This window comes from Phocoena sinus, chromosome 4, assembly GCF_008692025.1.
Source record: "Phocoena sinus isolate mPhoSin1 chromosome 4, mPhoSin1.pri, whole genome shotgun sequence".
In the NCBI taxonomy this organism is placed as follows: domain Eukaryota; kingdom Metazoa; phylum Chordata; class Mammalia; order Artiodactyla; family Phocoenidae; genus Phocoena; species Phocoena sinus.
In genome coordinates this window covers 17,643,450-17,664,475 of record NC_045766.1, presented here as the reverse complement: position 1 = coordinate 17,664,475, position 21,026 = coordinate 17,643,450, and the positions used below count along the sequence as shown (strand labels likewise).

At 34.3% G+C, this 21,026-nt stretch overlaps 1 protein-coding gene across 1 annotated transcript in view; it reads left to right on the top strand.

Moving 5' to 3' along the window:
- The window catches only part of STAG1 (stromal antigen 1), a 444,727-nt gene that overhangs the window by 171,221 nt on the left and 252,480 nt on the right, over positions 1–21,026 (top strand). The window contains exon 5 of the mRNA XM_032629925.1: positions 8,793–8,889. Within this exon, the coding sequence (XP_032485816.1) occupies positions 8,793–8,889 (97 nt within the window). The remainder of the gene's footprint in view (positions 1–8,792; positions 8,890–21,026) is intronic.

Here is a 21,026-nt window from a genome sequence, read left to right as displayed (position 1 = left end):
AAACACAAAAATCAACAAGAAGAAAAAGCAGCCTTTAGAGAACTCTGAAAACCAAGAACATTTTAGCTCATATCTGAGGGTAAAATAACAGTCTAGTTTCATGGAGTAATAAAGAACTCTTAGTCTACCTATGTAGTATTTATTTTTTTATTTGCATTCACAGAAAACATGTATATGATATTACTAAGGGCTATGGTGAAAAAACTCATCTAAATATTAATTTATTATATAGTGATTGTTGGTTGGGAAGAGGGAGGGCCCTTTATTCATTTAAGATTCCTAGTTAGGGTCTTTAGTTTATGAAGTAACTATATTGCCATCTGCTTGTATTTCTCCAAAGCAAATGAATCTACTCTTAAGCAACAATATAGAATACTAATTCTCTATGACCTTGTCTGTTTAACTGAGGTCCTATCAAATGGTCTGCCGAAAGAAGTATATTTATCTAGTAGAGTTTGAAAAATGTGCACTCAGCGTACTGTGTAGATATCCATATTGAATTGATTATCTTTTTTTAGGTTTAGTTTATAAGAAGCTTAGAGGCAGATTTAAAACTCATTTTTAACCATGACATTGACTGTTCTTTTTCACATATTTCTATTTCCTCTTCTTATCCTTGACATTTTCTTTTGTTTTCTCTTTAGTTTTTCTTTCTCAGTTTTAAAAATATTATACTTCTAACTACTACAAATTTCTTCTTATACTGTAATATGATATAATCATATAGCAAATGTCATGATATTTATCATTTGACTGTTATCTGTGATTCAGATGTTGGCTTATGGTTTCCCTTTAAGGATCTGTGGCTAAGTTCTCAGAGATTTTCATTTTAGTAAAGTCTTAGATTTAAACTTCTTGGAATGAATCAAGGGCAAGCCTGTCAGTGTCACAGTTTGAATTTTTGTATATCTGTTTGTATGCTACTATAAATGCATGTGTGTGATACCATTTACTTTAAAAGAATCATACGTTTCTCTTTTTAATTAATATGTCACAAATAACTTACTGTATCATTAGTGCTAACGTATCAGTACAGCTCATTTGTTAGTTACATTTTATTCTAGTTTGGTGAAACCTTCTTTTATAGACATTTAAATTGATAGTATTTTTGCCCCAGTAAACAGTACTTACAGTATCCATGCAGGTATTATTTCTGTGTAGGAAGAAGGCTGCATATAAATATTTATAGCCACAGGGGCAGATTTTGGCAGAGATGACTGGCCACTTACCGAAAATTTATTTTTCTTTTTTCATCGTGGAGAAAGTTCCAGGAGGGTACTGGCCAAAACAGACTTCATGTTTCTGCGCCCCCCCCCCCCCCCCCCTTTTTTTTTTTTGCGGTATGCGGGCCTCTCACTGTTGTGGCCTCTCTCGTTGCGGAGCACAGGCTCCGGACGCGCAGACTCAGCGGCCATGGCTCATGGGCCCAGCCGCTCTGCGGCATGCGAGATCTTCCCAGACCGGGGCATGAACCCGTGTCCCCTGCATTGGCAGGCGGACTCTCAACCACTGCGCCACCAGGGTTCTGTGCTCCCCTTCTATCTAGATGTGGCTAGTTTACAAGTTTTTGCCAATGAAGTATTAGAGAGAGTGATATGTACTACTTCCAAAGCTGAATTACAAAAATCTGCCATGCTTTTCTGTGTTTACTTCTTCATCAGCTGGATATTGACTTTTCAGGATCAACCTTAGAAACCTCTTAGAGAGGATAATAGAGCCTCTGTCAGCTTAGGTCCCAGAATGACTGTGTGACTATACCTCGTATTTTAGATGTTCTAAGGCTATGACCTCTTTGAGAGGCTGTGGATATGTTATTAGAAATGTTTCTTCTTGTAATCTTGGAGTAATATCTTTCCCTGCTCCCTAATTGAGGACAACCAACATTTAAATGTAATGTGTGTTTCTTAAGGTGGGAGCTTAAATCATTCATTTAGAACTTCTTTTATTATAAAGTATGTGAAGCTATAAATTTCCCTCTAAGCACTATTTTACCTGCATTCTACAACTTTTGATATGTTGTATTTTCATTATCATTCACTTCAAAATATTCCCTAATTACCGAAACATTTAGGGATACTTTAGGTAACGTTTTTGTTACTGATGTCTAATTTAAATCTAAAATGATCCGAGAATGTGCCCTGTGTTTTTTCTCCATCCTTAAAAACTCATAAAGGCTTGCTTTTTGGTCTTTTGGTGAATGTTCAATGTGTACCTAAAATGAATGTGTATTCTCTAATTGTTGGTGTTATAATTATACATGTTGATTAGGTCATGTTTATTAGCAGTGCTGTTCAACTCTTCTGTATGTTTGCTATTTTTTGTTTTTGTGTTTGCTTCTTTTATCAGTTACCAATAGACATACAGTAAAAGTCTCAACTGTGGTTATCGATTTGCATATTTTTACTTTCAGTTCAGTTTTGCTTTATGTATTTTGGGACTCTTGTTATTTGGTATGTAAAAACTTATAATTGTTTTATCTTTCTGATGAATGTAGCACTTTATTATTATAAAGTATGTTTTTTTAATAATGTAAACACTGACATTTATTATTTAAATTTATTTATTTATTTATGGCTGCATTGGGTCTTCGTTGGTGTGCGTGGACTTTCTCTAGTTGCAGTGAGCGGGGGCTACTCTTCCTTGTGATGTGTGGGCTTCTCATTGAGGTGGCTTTTCTTGTGTGGAGCATGGGCTCTAGTTGCGGGCTTCAGTAGTCATGGCTCGTGAGCCCTAGAGCACAGGCTCAGTAGTTGTGGCACACAGGCTTAGTTGCTCCGTGGCATGTGGGATCTTCCCAGATCAGCAGGGCTCAAACCCGTGTCCCCTGCATTGGCAGGCAGAGTCTTAACCACTGCACCACCGGGGAAGTCCCATAAGTATGTTTTTTTTTGGTTTGTAATTCCTTGTTTTGATTTGTCTGCTGTAAACATAGTCATAACAGCTTTTTTTATAGTTAATGTTTGCATGGTATACATTTTTTCTCCCTTTTAGTGCAACCTATCTGTGCTATTATATTTAAAATGTGTCTCTTGTAAATATCATGTGATTGATTTTTATTCAGTCTGGGTAGTTTTCTTTCAAGAGGAGTGTTTATTAGTCTATCTGCTTGGTTTTGTTTTAGTTTTCTTTGAAAAGTTTTTATGTTGCTTCTACTTGAAAAATACCTTTTGGCCAGATACAGAATTCTAAATGGGCAGTTTTTTCTTTTTTATTTCCTCTACCATTATTGAGATAAAATTGACTATAAGATTGTGTAAGTTTAAGGTGTACAGTGTGTTGATTTGATACATTAGCATGTTGCAAAATAATTAGCACCATAGCTTTAACTGACATCTCCATCCCTTCACATTATTACCATTTGTTTTTTCTGGTGAGAACATTTAAGATGTACTCTTTCAGCAACATTCAAGTATATAATACAGTATTGTTAGCTATAGTCACTGTTCTGTATGTTGTATCCCCAGAACTTGCTAATCTTTCAACTGGAAGTTTGTACCCTTTGACCAACTTCTCACCATTTCCCTTACCCTCAAGTCCTGGTAAATACTACTCTGTGTCTATTTCTCTGAGTTTGGCTTTTTTTTTTAGATTCCACATATAAGTGTTATCATATAGTATTTGTCTTTCTCTGACTTACTTCACCTAGTACAGTGCTTTCAAGGTTCATTCAAGTTGTTTCAAGTGGCAGGATTTCCTTCTTTCTCATGGACGAATTAGTATTCCATTGTGTGTGTGTGTGTGTGTGTGTGTATGTGTGTGTGTATGTGGTATATATATATATACATACCACATTTTCCTTATCCATTCATCTTTTAACAGACACTGAGGTTGTTTCCATATTTTGGCTATTGTGAATGCAGTGAACATGGAAGTGCAGATATTTTAATAAAATCCTGATTTTAATTCCTCTGCATATATACCCAGAAGTGGGATTTCTGGATCATATGGTAGTTCTATTTTTTAATTTTTTGAGGAACATCTGTACTGTGTTACGTAGTGGCTGTACCAGTTGGCATTCCCACTAGCAATGCACACCCTCACCAACACTTGTTATCTCTTATCTTTTTAATAGCTGTTCCAAACAGGTGTGACATTAATATCTCATTGTGGTTTTGATTTACATTTTCCTGATGATTAGTGATGTTGAGCGTCTTTTCACATATTTCTTGGCCATTTGTATTCCTTCTTTGGAAAGCTATTCAGTTTCTCTGCCAACTTCTAAATTGGATTTTTTGCTATTAAATTTAGTGATTTATTAAATTTGATTTAATATAGAAATGCGATTTTATGTAGTATAGAAATGCAACTATTTTCTGTATGTTGATTTTGTATCCTGCAACTTAATAAGTTTATTTTTTCTAACGGTTTTTTGATGGAGTCTTTAAGATTTTCTGTATGGAAGGTCATATCATCTGAAAAAAAAAGTTTTACTTCTTCCTTTTCTATTTGGATACCTTTTATTTTTCTTGACTGATTGCTCTGGCTAGGACTTCTAGTATTATGTTGACTAGGAGTGATGAGAGTGTTTGTTCACTCTGGTCTTTCCTGATCTTAGAGAAAATCTTTTCAGTCTTACACTATTGAGTAATGTTGGCTGTGGGTGTTATATATGGCCTTTATTGTGTTGAGGTTTGTTTCTTCTATACCCAGTTTGTTTTAGAGTTTTTGTCATAAATGAATACTGTATTGTGTCAGAAGTTTTTCCTGCACTTATTGATATGATCATGCAGTTTTTATCTTTTATTCTGTTAATGTGTATCACATTTATTTTTGCATCTTGAGCCATCCTTGCATCACAGGACTAAATCCTGCTCAGTCATGGTATATGATCCTATTAATGCATTGCCGAATTTGATTTGCTAATATTTGTTGAGGATTTTTGCATCTATGTTTATCAGGAATAATTGGCCTTTTCTTGTGGCATTTTTTATCTGGTTTTGGTATCAGGGTAGTACTGGCCTCATAAAATGTGTTTGGAAGATTTCCACTCTCTTCCTTTTTTTGAAAGAGTTTGAGAAGGACTGGCATTAATTCTTAGAATGTTTGTTAGAAGTCACCAGTGAAGCCTTCTGGTCCTGGACTTTTGTTTGTTGGGAGGTTTTTAATTACTGATTCAAAATCCTTGCTAGTAATTGGGGTCAGTTTAGATTTTCCATTTCATCATGATATAGTATTATTAGGTTGTATGTTTCTAGGAATTTACTCATTTTTTTCCTAGGTTGTCCAATTTGTTGGCATATGATTGTTCATAGTAGTCTCTTATGACCCTTTGCATTTTTGTGGAATCAGTTGTAACTTCTCTTTCATTTCTGATTTTATTTTTTTATTTTTTATTTTTTTTTTTGCGGTGGGCCTCTCACTGCTGCGGCCTCTCTACCGTTGTGGAGCACCGGCTCCGGACGTGCAGGCTCAGCGGCCATGGCTCACGGGCCCAGTGGCTCTGCGGCATGTGGAATCCTCCCGGATCGGGGCACGAACCCGCGTCCCCTGCATCGGCAAGCGGACTCTCAACCACTGTGCCACCAGGGAAGCCCCAATTTTATTTTTTTGAGTTCTCTTTTTTTCTTGGTGAGTCTAGGTAAAGGTTTGTCAATTTTGTTTATTTTTTCAAAGAACCAGCTTTTAGTTTCATTGATCTTTTCTGTTGGCTTTTTAGTCTCTGTTTCATTTATTTCTGCTCTAATCGTTATTATTTCCTTCCTGCCACTAACTTTGGGCTTCATTTGTTCTTTTTTTTTTTAAAAATTCCTTGAGGTGTAAAGTTAGGTTGTTTATTTGAGATTTTTCTTGTTTCTTGAGGTAGGTATTTATCACAGTGAACTTCTCTCTTAGAACTGCTTTTGCTGCATCCCATAAATTTTGGTATGTTACATTGCCATTTTCATTTGTTGCAAGAGAAGAAGAAAGGAATAGAGAGGAACTACAAAAGCAGCTTGAAAACAATTAACAAAATGGCAATAAGCACATACCTATCAGTAGTTACTTTAAATGTAAATTCACTAAGTTCTCTAATCAAAAGATACAGAATGGTTGAATGGGTAAATAAATAATAAATACATTCTGTATTGAATTCTTCACTACGGTATCGTATTAGTTGTTTAGATTCCTTTGCCCCTACACGTCTCTGATAACTTTTAAAAGGTATAACTTTGTTTCCTTCCAGGTGAATAACCAATTATATCAGTATTATTTATTAGATAAACCACCCTTTTCCATCTAAAATTGAAATATCTCCTCTGTTATAGCTTGTTTTAAATATACCTGGATCTGTTTCTGTGCTCTACTGTCTTGTATTACTTTTCTATATTACTTTCAATCTATATTGTTTTCAGTATTTTTGTATTATTTTAATATTCCTAATGCAAGTCCCTCCTCATTAGTCTTATTTATTCAGAATGTTTTGTGCTCTTCATATATAACTGGTGGGATTATAAATTAATATTTGTGCTTTGGGAGCTAAAGAAAAATTTGGTCACCATGTTCAGAGTGCGTTCACAATGCTGGGCCCCATATAGAAGTGGGGAAATGGCTTCCTTCTCTGCTTTGTGCCATACTTCATTACCTGGGTCACAAAGCATTTCTGCTTTGCTCCTGAGTCTCAAAGTCATTGTTAACCTGCTCTATCCATTCTTAGGCCTCACCACCATTTTTAGCCAAGAGGGCCTGAACACATTATGCAACAAAAGTGAACCCTGAACAGATACCATGCTGTTCTTTTTTTCTTTTTAGCCTCTCCTACCACCGTTGTATTTTCTTTGTACTTTTAAAACAAAATCTTCCAGACACTAATGTGATGAGACAGAGAAACAGTGTTATATACATCAGCAGTTAATGATAAAGTCCCCCTTTCATATTAGAGAAGGAAATACGATTGCTCCTCAGAAGAGATCATTAAAGAAGGGAAAGGGGTACGCTCCAGCAGAATGGGTTAAAATAAAAGGGCTGACAAAACCTGGTATTGGTGAGGATGTGGAGCACCTAATATCATACATTGCTGGAGGATGTATAATTTAATACATCTGTTTTGGAAAATTGGATGACATTGTGTACTGGCCCTCAATATATATGTATTCTGTTTGTTAATAAGTCTGCTACTAGGTATATATACTGCAGAAAAAATGTGTATGTCAAACAATGTGTACAGGTATGTTCATAACAATTTTATTTGTGATAGCCCTAAAACGGAAATGACTCTCATGTACATCAGTAGTAAAATGGGTTATAAAATATGCTATATGAATACAATGAAATACTATCCAGCAGTACAAACAAGGAATTACTGATAACACATACTATAACATGACTGAATCTCACTGATAAAACATTGACTGGAAGAAATCAAACACAAAGCACAGTATTATATGAATTTCAAAAACATATCTACTGTAAAGGAATAATAGTTAAACTATTGACATTTGTGATGGTTACTGCCTGGAATGGAACATGAGGTGGCCTGTTTCAGTTCTGGAAATTTTTTTATATTTTCATTTTGGTTATGGTTATACAGGTGTATGTATATGTAAATTTTCATCAAGGAGTAACTTAAGATTTACGCATTTACTGTATATAATTATACCTAAGTACAAAACTAAAAATTTATTTAAAATTGTTAAAAAAATTATTTTTATTGGTCTCCTGTGCTTTCCCACCTCCCACCCCCAGAAAGACCCTCAACAATTCTGCCTGGTAGTATGCTAAGTGGAATCACATTAAATTTATCTAGCAATTTGGAAAGACTATTGATACAGCACTAAATCTTTTTTTAAAAATTCAGTATATGAAACTAATTTAGGTCATTTTCAATATCCTGTAAGTTTTTTATAATTTTCATCATTAAAATTTATACAGTCTTTGAGTTTGTTTTTAGATGATTTTCATTGTGAACAGCCTTCTCAATCTATTTATATTTCTTATATATTGCCAACATTAAAATTTTATTTTGTACATTTATCTTTTGTCAGTTGTCTTGTCAAATTTTTTTATTAATCTTTCAAGTCAGTTTGGTAGAGACTCAAATTTTCTTATCAACTATAGGAAAGGAGAATTGTGTTTACTGATATTTTACTAATTTTTGCACAAACTAAAAACTTTTAAAATCTGTGTTGAATGCTTAGGGATGCATCCTTGCCTCATTCTTTTTTACAGCTGAAAAGTGTTAAGGATTTCAACAACACATATGTTGTAGTCTTTGTCTTTATGTTGTTTACCAACATATCACATAACACTAGTTTTTCTAGACGTTTTTTATTAAGCTTGGCTGCAGGATTTTTATCAGATACCTTTTTGAGATCTAGTATTAAAATCATTTGTTTTTCTTCTTTACATTGTTGATAAATTGAATTGTTTGAGTTCCTAATATTGAGTCATCCTTGTATACCTGGGAAAAAAATGCATTTTATTATATCTGGTGTGTATTCTTTTTATTCTCTGCTGGGTTTTCTGATACTCAGCTTATATCTATGTATAAGTGAAGTTACTTTTTGTGTTATTTTCACAATATGGTTTGAATATTAGTATCTATAGTTGTTTAATAATTATTGGACTTAATGTGACTGGTAAAATCAGGCTTATATTGTGCTCTATTTTGCACAAATCTCTGAAACCTAGTAATTTACCTTTGAATTGCCTTTCAACATGAGGGAATCTCTACTTTTATTTGGCTACAGAGAGATGATTTTAGGTAAGTAGTTTTCTTGTTTAAATAGATACACATGGAAAATCAGGAATTTTTTGAAAATTTATTTGCTATAAATTTTTTAATTTTTAATTTTGTGGTTTTTTTCCCCCCACAGTCTGTGGTTGATGACTGGATTGAATCATATAAACAAGACAGGGACATCGCACTTCTGGATTTAATCAACTTTTTTATCCAGTGTTCAGGATGTCGAGGTACAGAATGTTGCAATAAATGATGTACATTAAGACTGTCAGTCCAGCAGTGTCAATTTTACTTTACCTTGTGTTAGTCATTTTATAATTCATCCTGGAATTATGTGCTCATCTTTTTCTGATAAAATTATTTTTATTTAAGTATATTTCTCTTTTTTTTCTGGTTCAGTTTTACTCAACAGACTTCTGAATTTTTTAATATTTTGAAGGAAATCTTAAATTAATGAATTGGCTTTTTAGATCATAAGATTTTATAATTAGTATTTACTGTTATTATTTGTATCTGTGCTCCATATTGTAAACTATGCTAGTTGCTAAAATTCATTGAGTCCTCATGTTATAGATGAAATGCTTGAAGCTTAAATAATTCAAGGTAACATAAGTATGAAAATCAGTTTTCTTAAGTTTACAGTCATTTGGAATCCATAGACAATTTGTTAAAAGTAAAGTTTTATTTTTATCATATTAATAGATAACTGATAGATACTTTTCTTCTCTAGAATAAATATTAACAGGTTAAATGTGCTACATGGGGAAAATCAGTTGGTAAACACCGTTCTTTACTTATTAATACAGAAAGAATGGTTGTCTTTTATTGAGATCACTGATCAAATTGATTTCTTGAAGGTTTTCTTATTTCTAAGTTATCGCTCACCATATTGACATAAGTTTATCAAATATTTACAGAGTACCTAAGTTATACTAAGCACTGTTCCAAAGTATACAGATATTATCAAGACAGTCTCTGCCCCAGTATTAAGAGTAAGTTTAATTTTTAAAGAAGGCTTTATCGCAAAGAAAAAGAGGGAAATATACCAATAGTTTACTAAAGTGCTCAGTGCCATGAAAGTAATAATAATAAAACTGGTTACAGTTTAATGACTAGTATGTGCCAAGCTGTGTGCTTTACATACATTAGCTCATTTAATATTGGTTTGACACTTCTATCAGTCAGATGTGATTTTTATTCTGTAGTTCAGGAAACTGAGAATACAGGGCTTAGGTTCGTTTTTGGACATCATACAGTTTGTAAGTGCCAAATTCACGATTTAGATTCAGGCTTGTCTCAATCTGAAGTCTATATGTCTAACCAGAAGGTAGTGTGGGAATAACAAGGAGGGGCTTCTGATCCAACCTAAGCTGTGTGTTTCTGTGTATGTGTGAATGTGGGGATATTTGTAAGTAAATGCATCTCAGAGGAAGAAACTCTACCCTGGGACTAAGGTTGAGTAAGAGAAAATTAAGGAGGAGGAGAAAGGCCAAAGTTAACAGACTGTGTAAAAATTCCGGAAGACAAGAAAATAACAGCACACTGTAGGACATAAAGAGAGTTTATGGCTGAATCCTAGAGCATAGAGACAGGTGAGGATTGGCAAGAGATTAGTTTATTTGAAGGAAAGTGAGTTTGTTAATTTTACAGTCTTAAAATGGGAAAGGCAAGCACTGAGTGATGTGCTTTACATGTGTTATCTTGTCTAAACTGTGTAATTGTCCTGTTAGATTGAGTTTTGATTTTAAAACAACTGGTAGTCTTAAAATTTTTTCCTTTTGTAATTCATTCCCATGGTTCAAAAAACCAAAAAAAAAAAAAAAAAGAGAGAGAGAGAGATATGTAAAGCAAAAAGCCTTTACCACTTCTTGCCTTCCTATCTATGTCCACAGAGTTAATTGCTCTTAACTACTTTGTTGTATATTCGTCTATCTATATAAATAGGAAATATATGCTCTTTCCGCACCCGCTCCAAAAAAAAAGATACTGGTGTATAGAGAGCTTTCTTGGTTTCCTTCCTTCCTTCCCTTCTCCTCTCCCCTCCCCTCCCCTCCCCTCCCTTTTCCAGCATCATAGCATTCATTTCTTTGTGTGTATGTACAACAATTTATTTAATTAGTCTTCTGTTAACAGACCATTGCATTATCTGTAGTCTTTTTCTGTTACAGTGAGTAATTTTGTGTGTACCTTTACTTGCTCCTGGTGGAAGAATGTCTGTAGGTTAATATATTTGTAATTATATTAGATATTGCCAAATTTCCTGATATGGGAATTGTACCCATTTTTACTTCTATCATTAATATATGAAAATGTCTGTTTCTTCTTGGTCTTTACAACAAAGCGTTTTTATCAAATTTTTGTATTGCTCTTAGGAATGATTTAAAAATATGTCAGTATGATTTTTTTAAATTGAGGTGAAATTCACTTAAATAATTAACAACCATTTTAAAGTGGGCAGTTCAGTAGTTTTTAGCACATTAGCAGTGTTGTGCAACCACCTCTCTCTAGTATCAAAACTTCTTTTTATCACCCCAGAAGGATACCTAATATTCATTACATAGTCATTCCTCATTCCCTTCTTCCCTGCAACCCTTGGCAACCACTGATCTGCTTTCTACTCCTATGGATTTGCCTGTTTTAGTCATTTTATATAAAAGGAATTGTCCAATATGTGACCTTTTGTTTTTGCTGTCTTTCATTTAGCATAATGTCTTCAAGGTTTATCCAAGTAGTAGCATGTACTGATAATTTATTTCATTTTATGTATATGTTACAATTTGTTTATCCATTCATCTGTCAATGGACATTGGGTTGTTTTCACTTTTTGGTTGCTGTGAATATTGCTGTGAACATTCGTGGGCAGATATCTGCTTGAGTACTTATTTTTTAATTCTTCCGTGTAAATACCTAGGAGTGAAATTGCTGGATCATATGGTAATTCTATTTTAACTGTTTGAGGAACTGCCAAACTGTTTTCACAGCAGTGGCACCATTTTAAATTCCAGAAATGTATGAAGATTCTTATTTCTCCACATTCTCTAAAACACTTTTATTTTCCGATTTTTAAATTTTATTGACCTAGGGGGGTATGAAGTGATTTCTTATTATGGTTTTGATTTACATTTTCTTAATCACCAGTGATCTTGAGCATCTTTTCATGTACTTTTGGCAATTTGTATATCTTTCTTGAACAAATGTGTATTTGATCCTGTGCTTATTTTAAAATTAGATGCTTTTTATTTTTGTTGTGAGTTATTAGAGTTCTTTATATATTCTGGATATTAAACCCATATCAGATATACAACATGCAACTGTTAATAACTTGCAGCTATTGGCTTCCCGCTCTGTAGGTTGTCTCTTCACTTTCTTAAAGATATTCTTTGATGAACAAAAGTTTTAAACTTTTATGAAGTCCAACTTACCTATTTTTTCATTTTTTTACTCATGCTTGTGGTGTCAAATCTAAGAATCTATTGCAAATTCTAAGAGCCTGAATATTTATCTCTATGTTTTCTTCTAATAGTTTTATCATTTTAGATTTTATATGTAGGTCATTGATCCATGGTTAATTTTTGTATTTGGATGATTTAATTTGTATTTCTCTTACGAGTGTGGCTTAAGAGCCATTTCTATTTCTTTTTCTTGAATTTTCTGTTCTTATCCCTTGCCACTTCCTTTCAGCTATTTTCGTAGTTCCTGAAAAAACATTTGACAAAATGGATTTTAAAACATTCTAATAAAACAGACATAGATGCATATTTTCTTAATATGTTTAAGAGAGAAAACTTACTGTCTCTCACATCAGTGCAGTATAGTAAAAATCTAAAATAGACCCAAGTACCTGTGAAACTGTAGTAAGCAGATATTAAAACATATGAAAGAAAAGAACTACAAAATACACCTACACCAAGATACCATTTTCGCCTATCAGATTGATAAAAATTAAGTTATAACAACACTCTGTTTTTTAGGCTATGAGGAAACAGACACTATTACATTGTTTGTTGGAAATCAAATTGATATAATTCTCATGGAAAGAAATTTGACATTATCTACCACAATTACATATGTTTTTATCTTTTGACCTAGCCATCCTGTTTCTGGAATTTGCCATGAAGATATACCTCCAGTTTTATGAAAACAAATTCACAGGGTTACTAAATACCATATTGTTTGTACTTGTAAAATACTGGGAGCAACCTAAATGCTGAGATATAGGACAATGATTGAATAAACTGTGGTACAACTTATACAATGGATTTTTTTGTCATTGCAAAAAATTATGAGGAAGATCTCTGTGGACTAAGGCAGGGAGATTTTCAGGATACATTTTTTAAGTGCAAAGTGCAAAAGAGTGTCTAAAAGTATTCGAGGTTTTTTTTAGAAGAAAGAAAGGGAAATAATAGAATATACACATGTATCTGGTCACTTGACCAAAAAGAAAAAAAAAGATAAGATAGAATGATTGGCTACCCGTTGGGTGTGTGTGTATGTAAATGAAGTGGAAAGCTTAGAGGGAATTGAGGTAAAGGGATGATACTTACTGGAATATACTTTTTGAATAGTCTTGACTTTGGAGTTGTCTTCATGTTTCACATACTCAGAAAGAAAAAAAGAAAAATCAATAAAGATGGAGGGAAAATCCTAAAACTGGATGCTATCAGAACAGATGAACCATGCCATGCCATAGCATAAATAACATAACCACACTGATGAGTGTAAAAAGTATAAACTAAAGTAAATTTTTAACTCAGTGCTTGCACTGTAAAACTAGTGGGGGAAAGTGAAGAACACAGTATTTACCTCCTCAAATTGTCTCCTTACAAGATATCTATTATGGGTAAAATGGTATTGATACTTTACCTGTACAGACTTGGTAGACCCCACCATAAACAAATGATGAAAGCGAACACTGCCAGTTATAGAACCAGTTAATAGCATGTACTTCGTGTTATACACCTAGAAGAAGAACTCAACCTCACTTTTGTAGTATTCTTGCCAAAAGTTCAGAGTCTAAACCTACTCATGAGGAAACGTTGGATGAGCTCAAATTGAGATATATTTTTCACAATATACTGTACTCTTTAGAAGTGTCAGTATCATGAAATACAAAGAAATGACTCAGAGAACTGTTCCAGATTCGATACTAAAGGAACTGAATGCAGTGCACGATCTTAGATTTTTTTTGGTAAAAAGAACATTATTGAGACACATACTGAAATCCGAAATCAGTTCTGTGGGTTAGAACATAAATTGTTAATTTTATCATTCTGATCATTGTACTGTAGTTGTATAAGAGTTTTGTTTTTTGGGGGAAGTATACAGAGGAGTATTGATGAATAAAGGGATATCTAAAGAGTGAAAAGTAGAAAATGGAAGGAAAACAAGCCTTTTAACCCCAAAGCCAACATAATGCTCAAGGAAAACTAGTAGAGTCATTTTCACTGAAGTCAAACAAGGCAGGGATGTCCACTCTCACAACTCTTCTTTAATATTGGCAATATAAGCTGACACATTTGGATAATAAAATGAAGTATGATTACTATTTGGGAGTGATATTGAAAGTTTAGAAATTTCAAGAGAAAGTTTGCAAAACTAATAAAGGCAATATAATAATTCTGAAAGAGGGAGATCAAAATGGCAGAATATGAGGATGCTGAGCTCCCTCCCCCCCATGAACACCTCAGAAATACAGTACATGTGTACCTACTGTCGTTGAAACAAAGTGTAGGCTGGGAGAAAGGCTTTTCTATAACCAAGACTAAAGAAAGATCCACATGGAGTTGGATAGGAAGGGAGGAGAAATGATCAGGTCTGGACTTGCACCCTAGTGAGGAGAGGATGTCAGAAGCTCGGGGATCCTCCTTGGGGAATGAGAGGTTTGAACCACATACTGGTCTAGAGCTGGCTCTGACCTGGCCTTACTTCTGAACAGGGCAAGTGTGGTCCAGGTCTGGATGGCTTCACAGGGGAATTCTACCAAACATGAAGAATAGCTACCTACCTATCCTTCTCAAACTTTTCCAAAAAATTGAAGAGGGGGGAACATTCCCAAATTCATTCTACGAGGCCACTATCACACAAATACCAAAACCAGACAAAGACTACAAAAGAAAAAAGAAAAAAAGAAATTACAGACCAATGTCTTTGGTGAATATAGCTGCAGAAAACCTCAAGAAAATATTAGTAAACCAAATTCAGCAATATATAAAAAGAACCATGCACCATGACCAAGTTGGGTTTAATATAGGGACACAAGGATGGTTCAACATTTGTAAATCAATCAGTGTGATACGCCACATTCACAAAAAGAAAAAAAATCACACAGTCATTTCAGTTGACAAAATTCAACATTCAATCGTGATAAAAACTCTCATTGAAGTTGGTATAGAGGAAACATGGCAACATAATAAAGTCTGTTTATGACAAACTCACAGCTAACATCATACTCAGTAGTGGAAACCTGAAAGCTTTTCTTCTAAAATCAGGAATAAGACAAGTATGCCCACTCTCACCACTTCTATTTAACATAGTATTGGAAGTCTTAGCCATAGCAATCAGAGAAGAAAAAGAAATAAAGGAACCCAGATTTGAAGGGAAGAAATAAAACTGTCACTATTTGCAGATGATATGATACTATATATGGAAAACCCTGAAGTCTCCACCAAAATATTGTTAGAACTAATAAATGAATTTAGTAACATTACAGGATACAAGATTAATATTCAGAAATTTGATGCTTTTCTAAACATTAGTAATGAACTGTTAGAGAAGACAAGAAAACAATTCCACTTAAAATCTCATTGAAAAGAATAAGATACCTAGGAATAAACTTAACCAAGGAGGTGGAAAATCTATACTCATAAAACATTGTTGAAGGAAACTAAAGATGATACAAAAAACCAGATAGTCCATGTTCATAGATTGAAAGAATAAATATTGTTAAAATGTCCGTAATACTCAAAGCTACCTACAGATTTACTAGAATCCATATGAAAATACCCATGACGATTTTTACAGAACAAGAATAATTCTAAAAAGTATATGGAACCACAGAAGACCTGTAACGGCCAAAGCAATCTTGATTAAAAAGATTAAAGCTGGAGGAATCTTGCTCCCTGATTTCAGACTATGCTACAAAGCTATGGTAATCAAAACAGTATGGTACTGGTACAAAGACAGATAGATCACTGGAACAGAATAGAGACCAGAAAGAAACCGACCCACATGTGGTCAATTAATCTACAGCAAAGGAAGGAAGAATATATAATAGGAAAAAGACAGTCTCTTCAAAAAATAGTGATGGGAAAACTGGACAGATACATGCAAAAGAATCAAACTGGACTGCTTTCTCACACCATGTACAGAAACAAACTCAAAATGGATTAACACTTAAATGTTAAGACCTGAAACCATAAAACTTCTGGAAGAAGTCACAGTCCTCTCTTTGACATCAGTCTTAGTAATATTTTTTTGGATGTTTCTCTTCAGGCGAGGGAAACAAAAGGAAAAATAAACAAATGGGACTACATCAAATTTAAAAGCTTTTGCACAGCAAGGAAAACTGTCAACAAAATGAAAAGGACGCCTACTGAATAGGAGAAATATTTGCAAACAATATATTTGACAAGGGGTTAATATCCAAAATACAAAAAGAACTCATAAAACTCAACATTGAAGAAACAAACAATCCAATTAAAATTGGACAGAGGACCTGAGTAGGCATGTTTGCAAAGAAGACTTACAGATGGCCAACTGCCACATGAAAAGATGCTCAGCATCACTAATCATCATGGAAATGCCAATCAAAAGCACAGTGAGATATCACTGAACACCTGTCAGAATGGCTATCATTAAAAAGACCCACATCCGTGGGAATGTACTTCAGTGTAGCCATTGTGAAAACTCTATGCAGGTTCTTCAAAAAAGTGAAAATAGAACTACTATATGACTTAGCAATTCTACTCCTGGGTATATGTCCAAAGAAAATGAAAACACTATTTTGAAACACATCTCCAGTGTTCACAGCAGCATTATTTACAATGGCCAAGGTATGGAAGCAACCTAAGTGTCCAATAATAGAGGAATGGATAAAGAAGATGTGGTATATATACACAGTGCAATATTACTGAGTCATAAAAAGGAATGAAATTTTGCCATTTGCAAGGACTTGGATGGAACCAGGATTTATTTTGTTTAGTGAAATCATTCAGATGGAGACAGAAAACTATTCTATGTTATCAATGATATATGGACTCTAAAAAATAAATGAATTAATATAATAAAACAAACTGACTCATAGAGAACAAACTCAAGTTTACTAGTTGGAAGAGGGGTGGGGGAGGGGCAAAATAGGGGTAGGAGTTTAGATACACAAACTACTATGTATAAAATAGATAAGATGCAACAATATATTATACAGCACAGGGAGTATAGCTAATATTTTATAACTTTAAATCCATAAAAATATTAAACATGATGTACACTTGAAAGTAATATAATACTGTAAACTACTGTACTTTAATAAAAGTGTCACAAAACAGTAATTTGGTGAGTTATTGAGATGGAGATACTATAGATAAATTAGTATGTTTGTTTTTTATTAGAATAGGCAGTTAGAAGAGATAGAATAAAAGATCTTCTTTGTAAGGGGCTTCCCTGTGGCGCAGTGGTTAAGAATCTGCCTGCCAGTGCAGGGGACACAGTTTCGAGCCCTGGTCCGGGAAGATCCCATGTGCTGTGGAGCAACTAAGCCCATGCACCACAACTGCTGAGCCTGCACTCTAGAGCCCGTGAGCCACAACTACTGAGCCCACATGCTACAGTGACTCAAGCCCACGTGCCTGGAACCTGTGCTCCACAACAAAGAGCAGCCCCCTCTTGCTGCAACTAGAGAAAGCCTGTGCACAGCAATGAAAACCCAACACAGCCAAAAATAAATAAAATTAAATCTTTAAAAAAATCTTTTTAAGATAAAAATGTGGAAAATGTTTGAAATTATTTCAGATCTACACCTTACTTGATAATGTGCACCAAGATAAATTCCCAGTGCATCAGGAGTTTAAATACAAAAATCAACAATAAATAGCAGAAACAAACAATTTTTTTTAAGAAAGAACAAATAAATACCAGAAAGAAAGAAATAATAAAAGCACTAGAAGAAAACATGGAATAAATTTTTTATTACCTTGGAGTGGTAATAAAATGTGACTCAAAATTAAGTGTAAGTCAAAATCTGTAAGTTATAAAAATGATTGATGGGTTAAACTACAGTTCAAACAATATTGGAAACATTTGCAAGGTAGCACATTACAGGGAAATTTCAGAAGGCGAAGGACACATGGGGAAATTTTTTTATATTATTTATTGAGATAAGATTTGCATTTTATAAGGACTTCTTTTGTTGCAAAGTAATTTCCAATATCCACATTGGTGTTCTTTCATATCAGCCCATTTTCCTCTAACACTACATAAGAATCAAGAACAAAAAGATGTTAAAAAATTTGGCTAAAGTGAGATGAGAACCAAGTAAGGGAGGAAAAAGTTACAAAACTTATTTTCCTACTTTTTGACTAGAAGGGACATCCCTCAAATGACACGACAGATTGGAACACCATGTTGTGAGTAGAGTTTCAGCAACCCCTCTTCTATTTTGCTCTCTTATTACTATTTTCTCATCTCGATCCTTGAGTCTGGGGTATGGTATTGGTTTCCTGTGTTAGCTATTTTAAGTTGCATCAGCAGCCCTAGCTGTTTCCTTAACCTTGCTCACACATCTGTGTTCTCCTCATTAAAATCTCTTTATTTAAACCATCTGGAATGAATTCTTTTTACTTCTGGAACCCTTAGTTAAAATATACTACTGACTAAATCAGTGTGTGATAATAGGGTATATTCAGTGTCGAGTAGGAAAGATCACAAAGGAGAAGTTCATTCAAACACTGTTCACTTACAGTTATGCATTTTTAAAGCTATGTAACTTCATAAATTTTCATAGAAATAAGTTCTGAGGAAACTAAGAACACAATGATAATATTTATGATATTATGTATAACAAAATAAAGATATGTTATCTCTATATTCAAAGTATTATTATTGTTTAAAACACCACTGGTAAAGGCATACATATTTGGGTATATTCTAGCATCAGTATATAACAGACTTAAGAAATATGTATCAGAGGTATTGATAAATAGTTTTCAGTGACAATGTGATTTTTTTAGTTATTAAGGATGTTGCTTAAGCTTGTTTATTATGGGTTAGAAATACCTTGTTAGTTGGTTATACCAAGTAATGGTTCTGTGTTGCAGTGCTTGTTCCTAACAGTGGATTTCCAAATGCATGAGGGTTTTCTAGGAGGTTAGGATTGCTAGAGAATTGATCTCACCCAGGAACAGTGACGTCAAGAGTTTCCTGAATTTTGCATTTCATGGGCTGATTACTGTCTCAGTAATTTTTTCATGGTATCAATAGGCCAAAAAAAGCCCATAAAAGTTTCTTTTCGAAGTAGTTAATTCCAAACAATTTAATTACGTCCTAACAACTTAGAATTATTAGTCAAAATGATAAACATAATTTTGGAAGAAAAATTAAAATTTCTATTCTTAAATAATCACAATTACTTATTAATGGATATAGGTACCTGTTGCCGCTGTCCAACCACCCCAACCTTCATTGTTCATATCTGGGTGGGGGCGGGGCAGAAGTTGAGAACCATTGCTGTACATCAGTGGGGGATGAATTTACATCTTTATAAAATCCACTCTTCCAGTTCATGATCACTGTATATATTGCTCTCTTTATTTAGGTCTTTATTTTCATTCAACATTTTAGAGGGTAGTTTTGTGTATGAGTGAAAAGGTGTTATATATGTGTTACCAAAATTTTTATTTCTGGACTTTAGGCATTTAAAAAATTCCTTATAAATAGTATCTTTTTTTTTCTTAAGTAGACTTAATTTTTTTTGTAAACCACAAACTCCTATAAAAAATAGAGCAAAAATTACAGAGTTCCCATATACCCTTCTTTCCTCCCCACAGTTTCCCCTATTAACATCTTGTACATTTGTTAAAATTGATGAACCAATATTGATACATTACTATTAACTAAAGTTCATAGTTTAAATTAGGGTTTGTCGACTGAAAAAAAATGCACAACCTAAAAGTTGAGAATTCTGTTTTATTTTGTGGACTTGCTGAGGACTTAAGCTCAGGAGATAGCCTCTCAGATAGCTCTGAGGGACTGATTCGAAGAGGTAAGGGAGGAACCAGGGTATATAGGAGTTTTTGCAACAAAAACCAAGTAGTCAGAACATCAAAATATTACTGTTAATTAAAGAAAAACTAGACATCTTAAGTTAATGAATTTAGCACTTTTTATCTATGGGAAGATGCAAGAGTCTAGGCTCCTTGAAATCATTCCTTTGATATGCACCTTAACTGTCTTAGGCCAGTATCCTGTTTTTTGTATATCTTGATTCCCCTCGGTGCACAGTGGGGAGCCATGGCAGCTCCTCGTGGCTTGATGGCCATAACATCTTTGTTTACTAATATTACAGGAGAATTTTTTAGTCTGCAGGTGCACTGTAAATTTCTGTGGGTTTGGACAAATGCATGAGGTATCTACTACTATGGTATTAATAGTTTCACTGTCCTAAAAATCCCTCCTATGCTCCTATTTATCCCTTGCCAACTCTACACCCCTCATCCCTGGCTACCACTGATCCTTTAAAAAAAAAAAAATTATTTATTTATTTGCACTAGGACTTAGTTGTGCAGGCGGGCTCCTTATTTGCGACTTGTGGGCTCCGTGGTTGTGGCAGGTGGGCTCCTTAGTTGCAGCTCCACGGCTCCTTTAGTTGCAGCTCACTGGCTCCTTAGATGCAGCATGTGGGATCCTTAGTTGCAGCAGACGGGCTTCTTAGTTGCAGCTCACCAGCTCCTTCGTTGTGGCATGTGGCCTCCTTAGTTGTTGAATGCGGACTCTTAGTTGTGGCATGCATGTGGGATCTAGTTCCCTGACCAGGGATCGAACCCAGACCCCCTGCATTGGAGCGTGGAGTCTTAGCCACTGTGCCAGTGAAGTCCCTGATCTTTTAATGTTATATCTAATATGCATACTTGAAAGGAATTTAACTTGATCATGGTGTATTATGTATATATTTTTTTACATCTTTATTGGAGTAAAATTGCTTTACAATGTTATGTTAGTTTCTGTTGTACAACAAAGTGAATCAGCTATATGTATACATATATCCCCATATCCCCTCCCTCTGGAGCCTCCCTCCCACCCTCCCTATCCGACCCCACTAGGTCATCACAAAGCATCGAACTGATTTTCCTGTGCTATGCACCAGCTTCCCACTAGC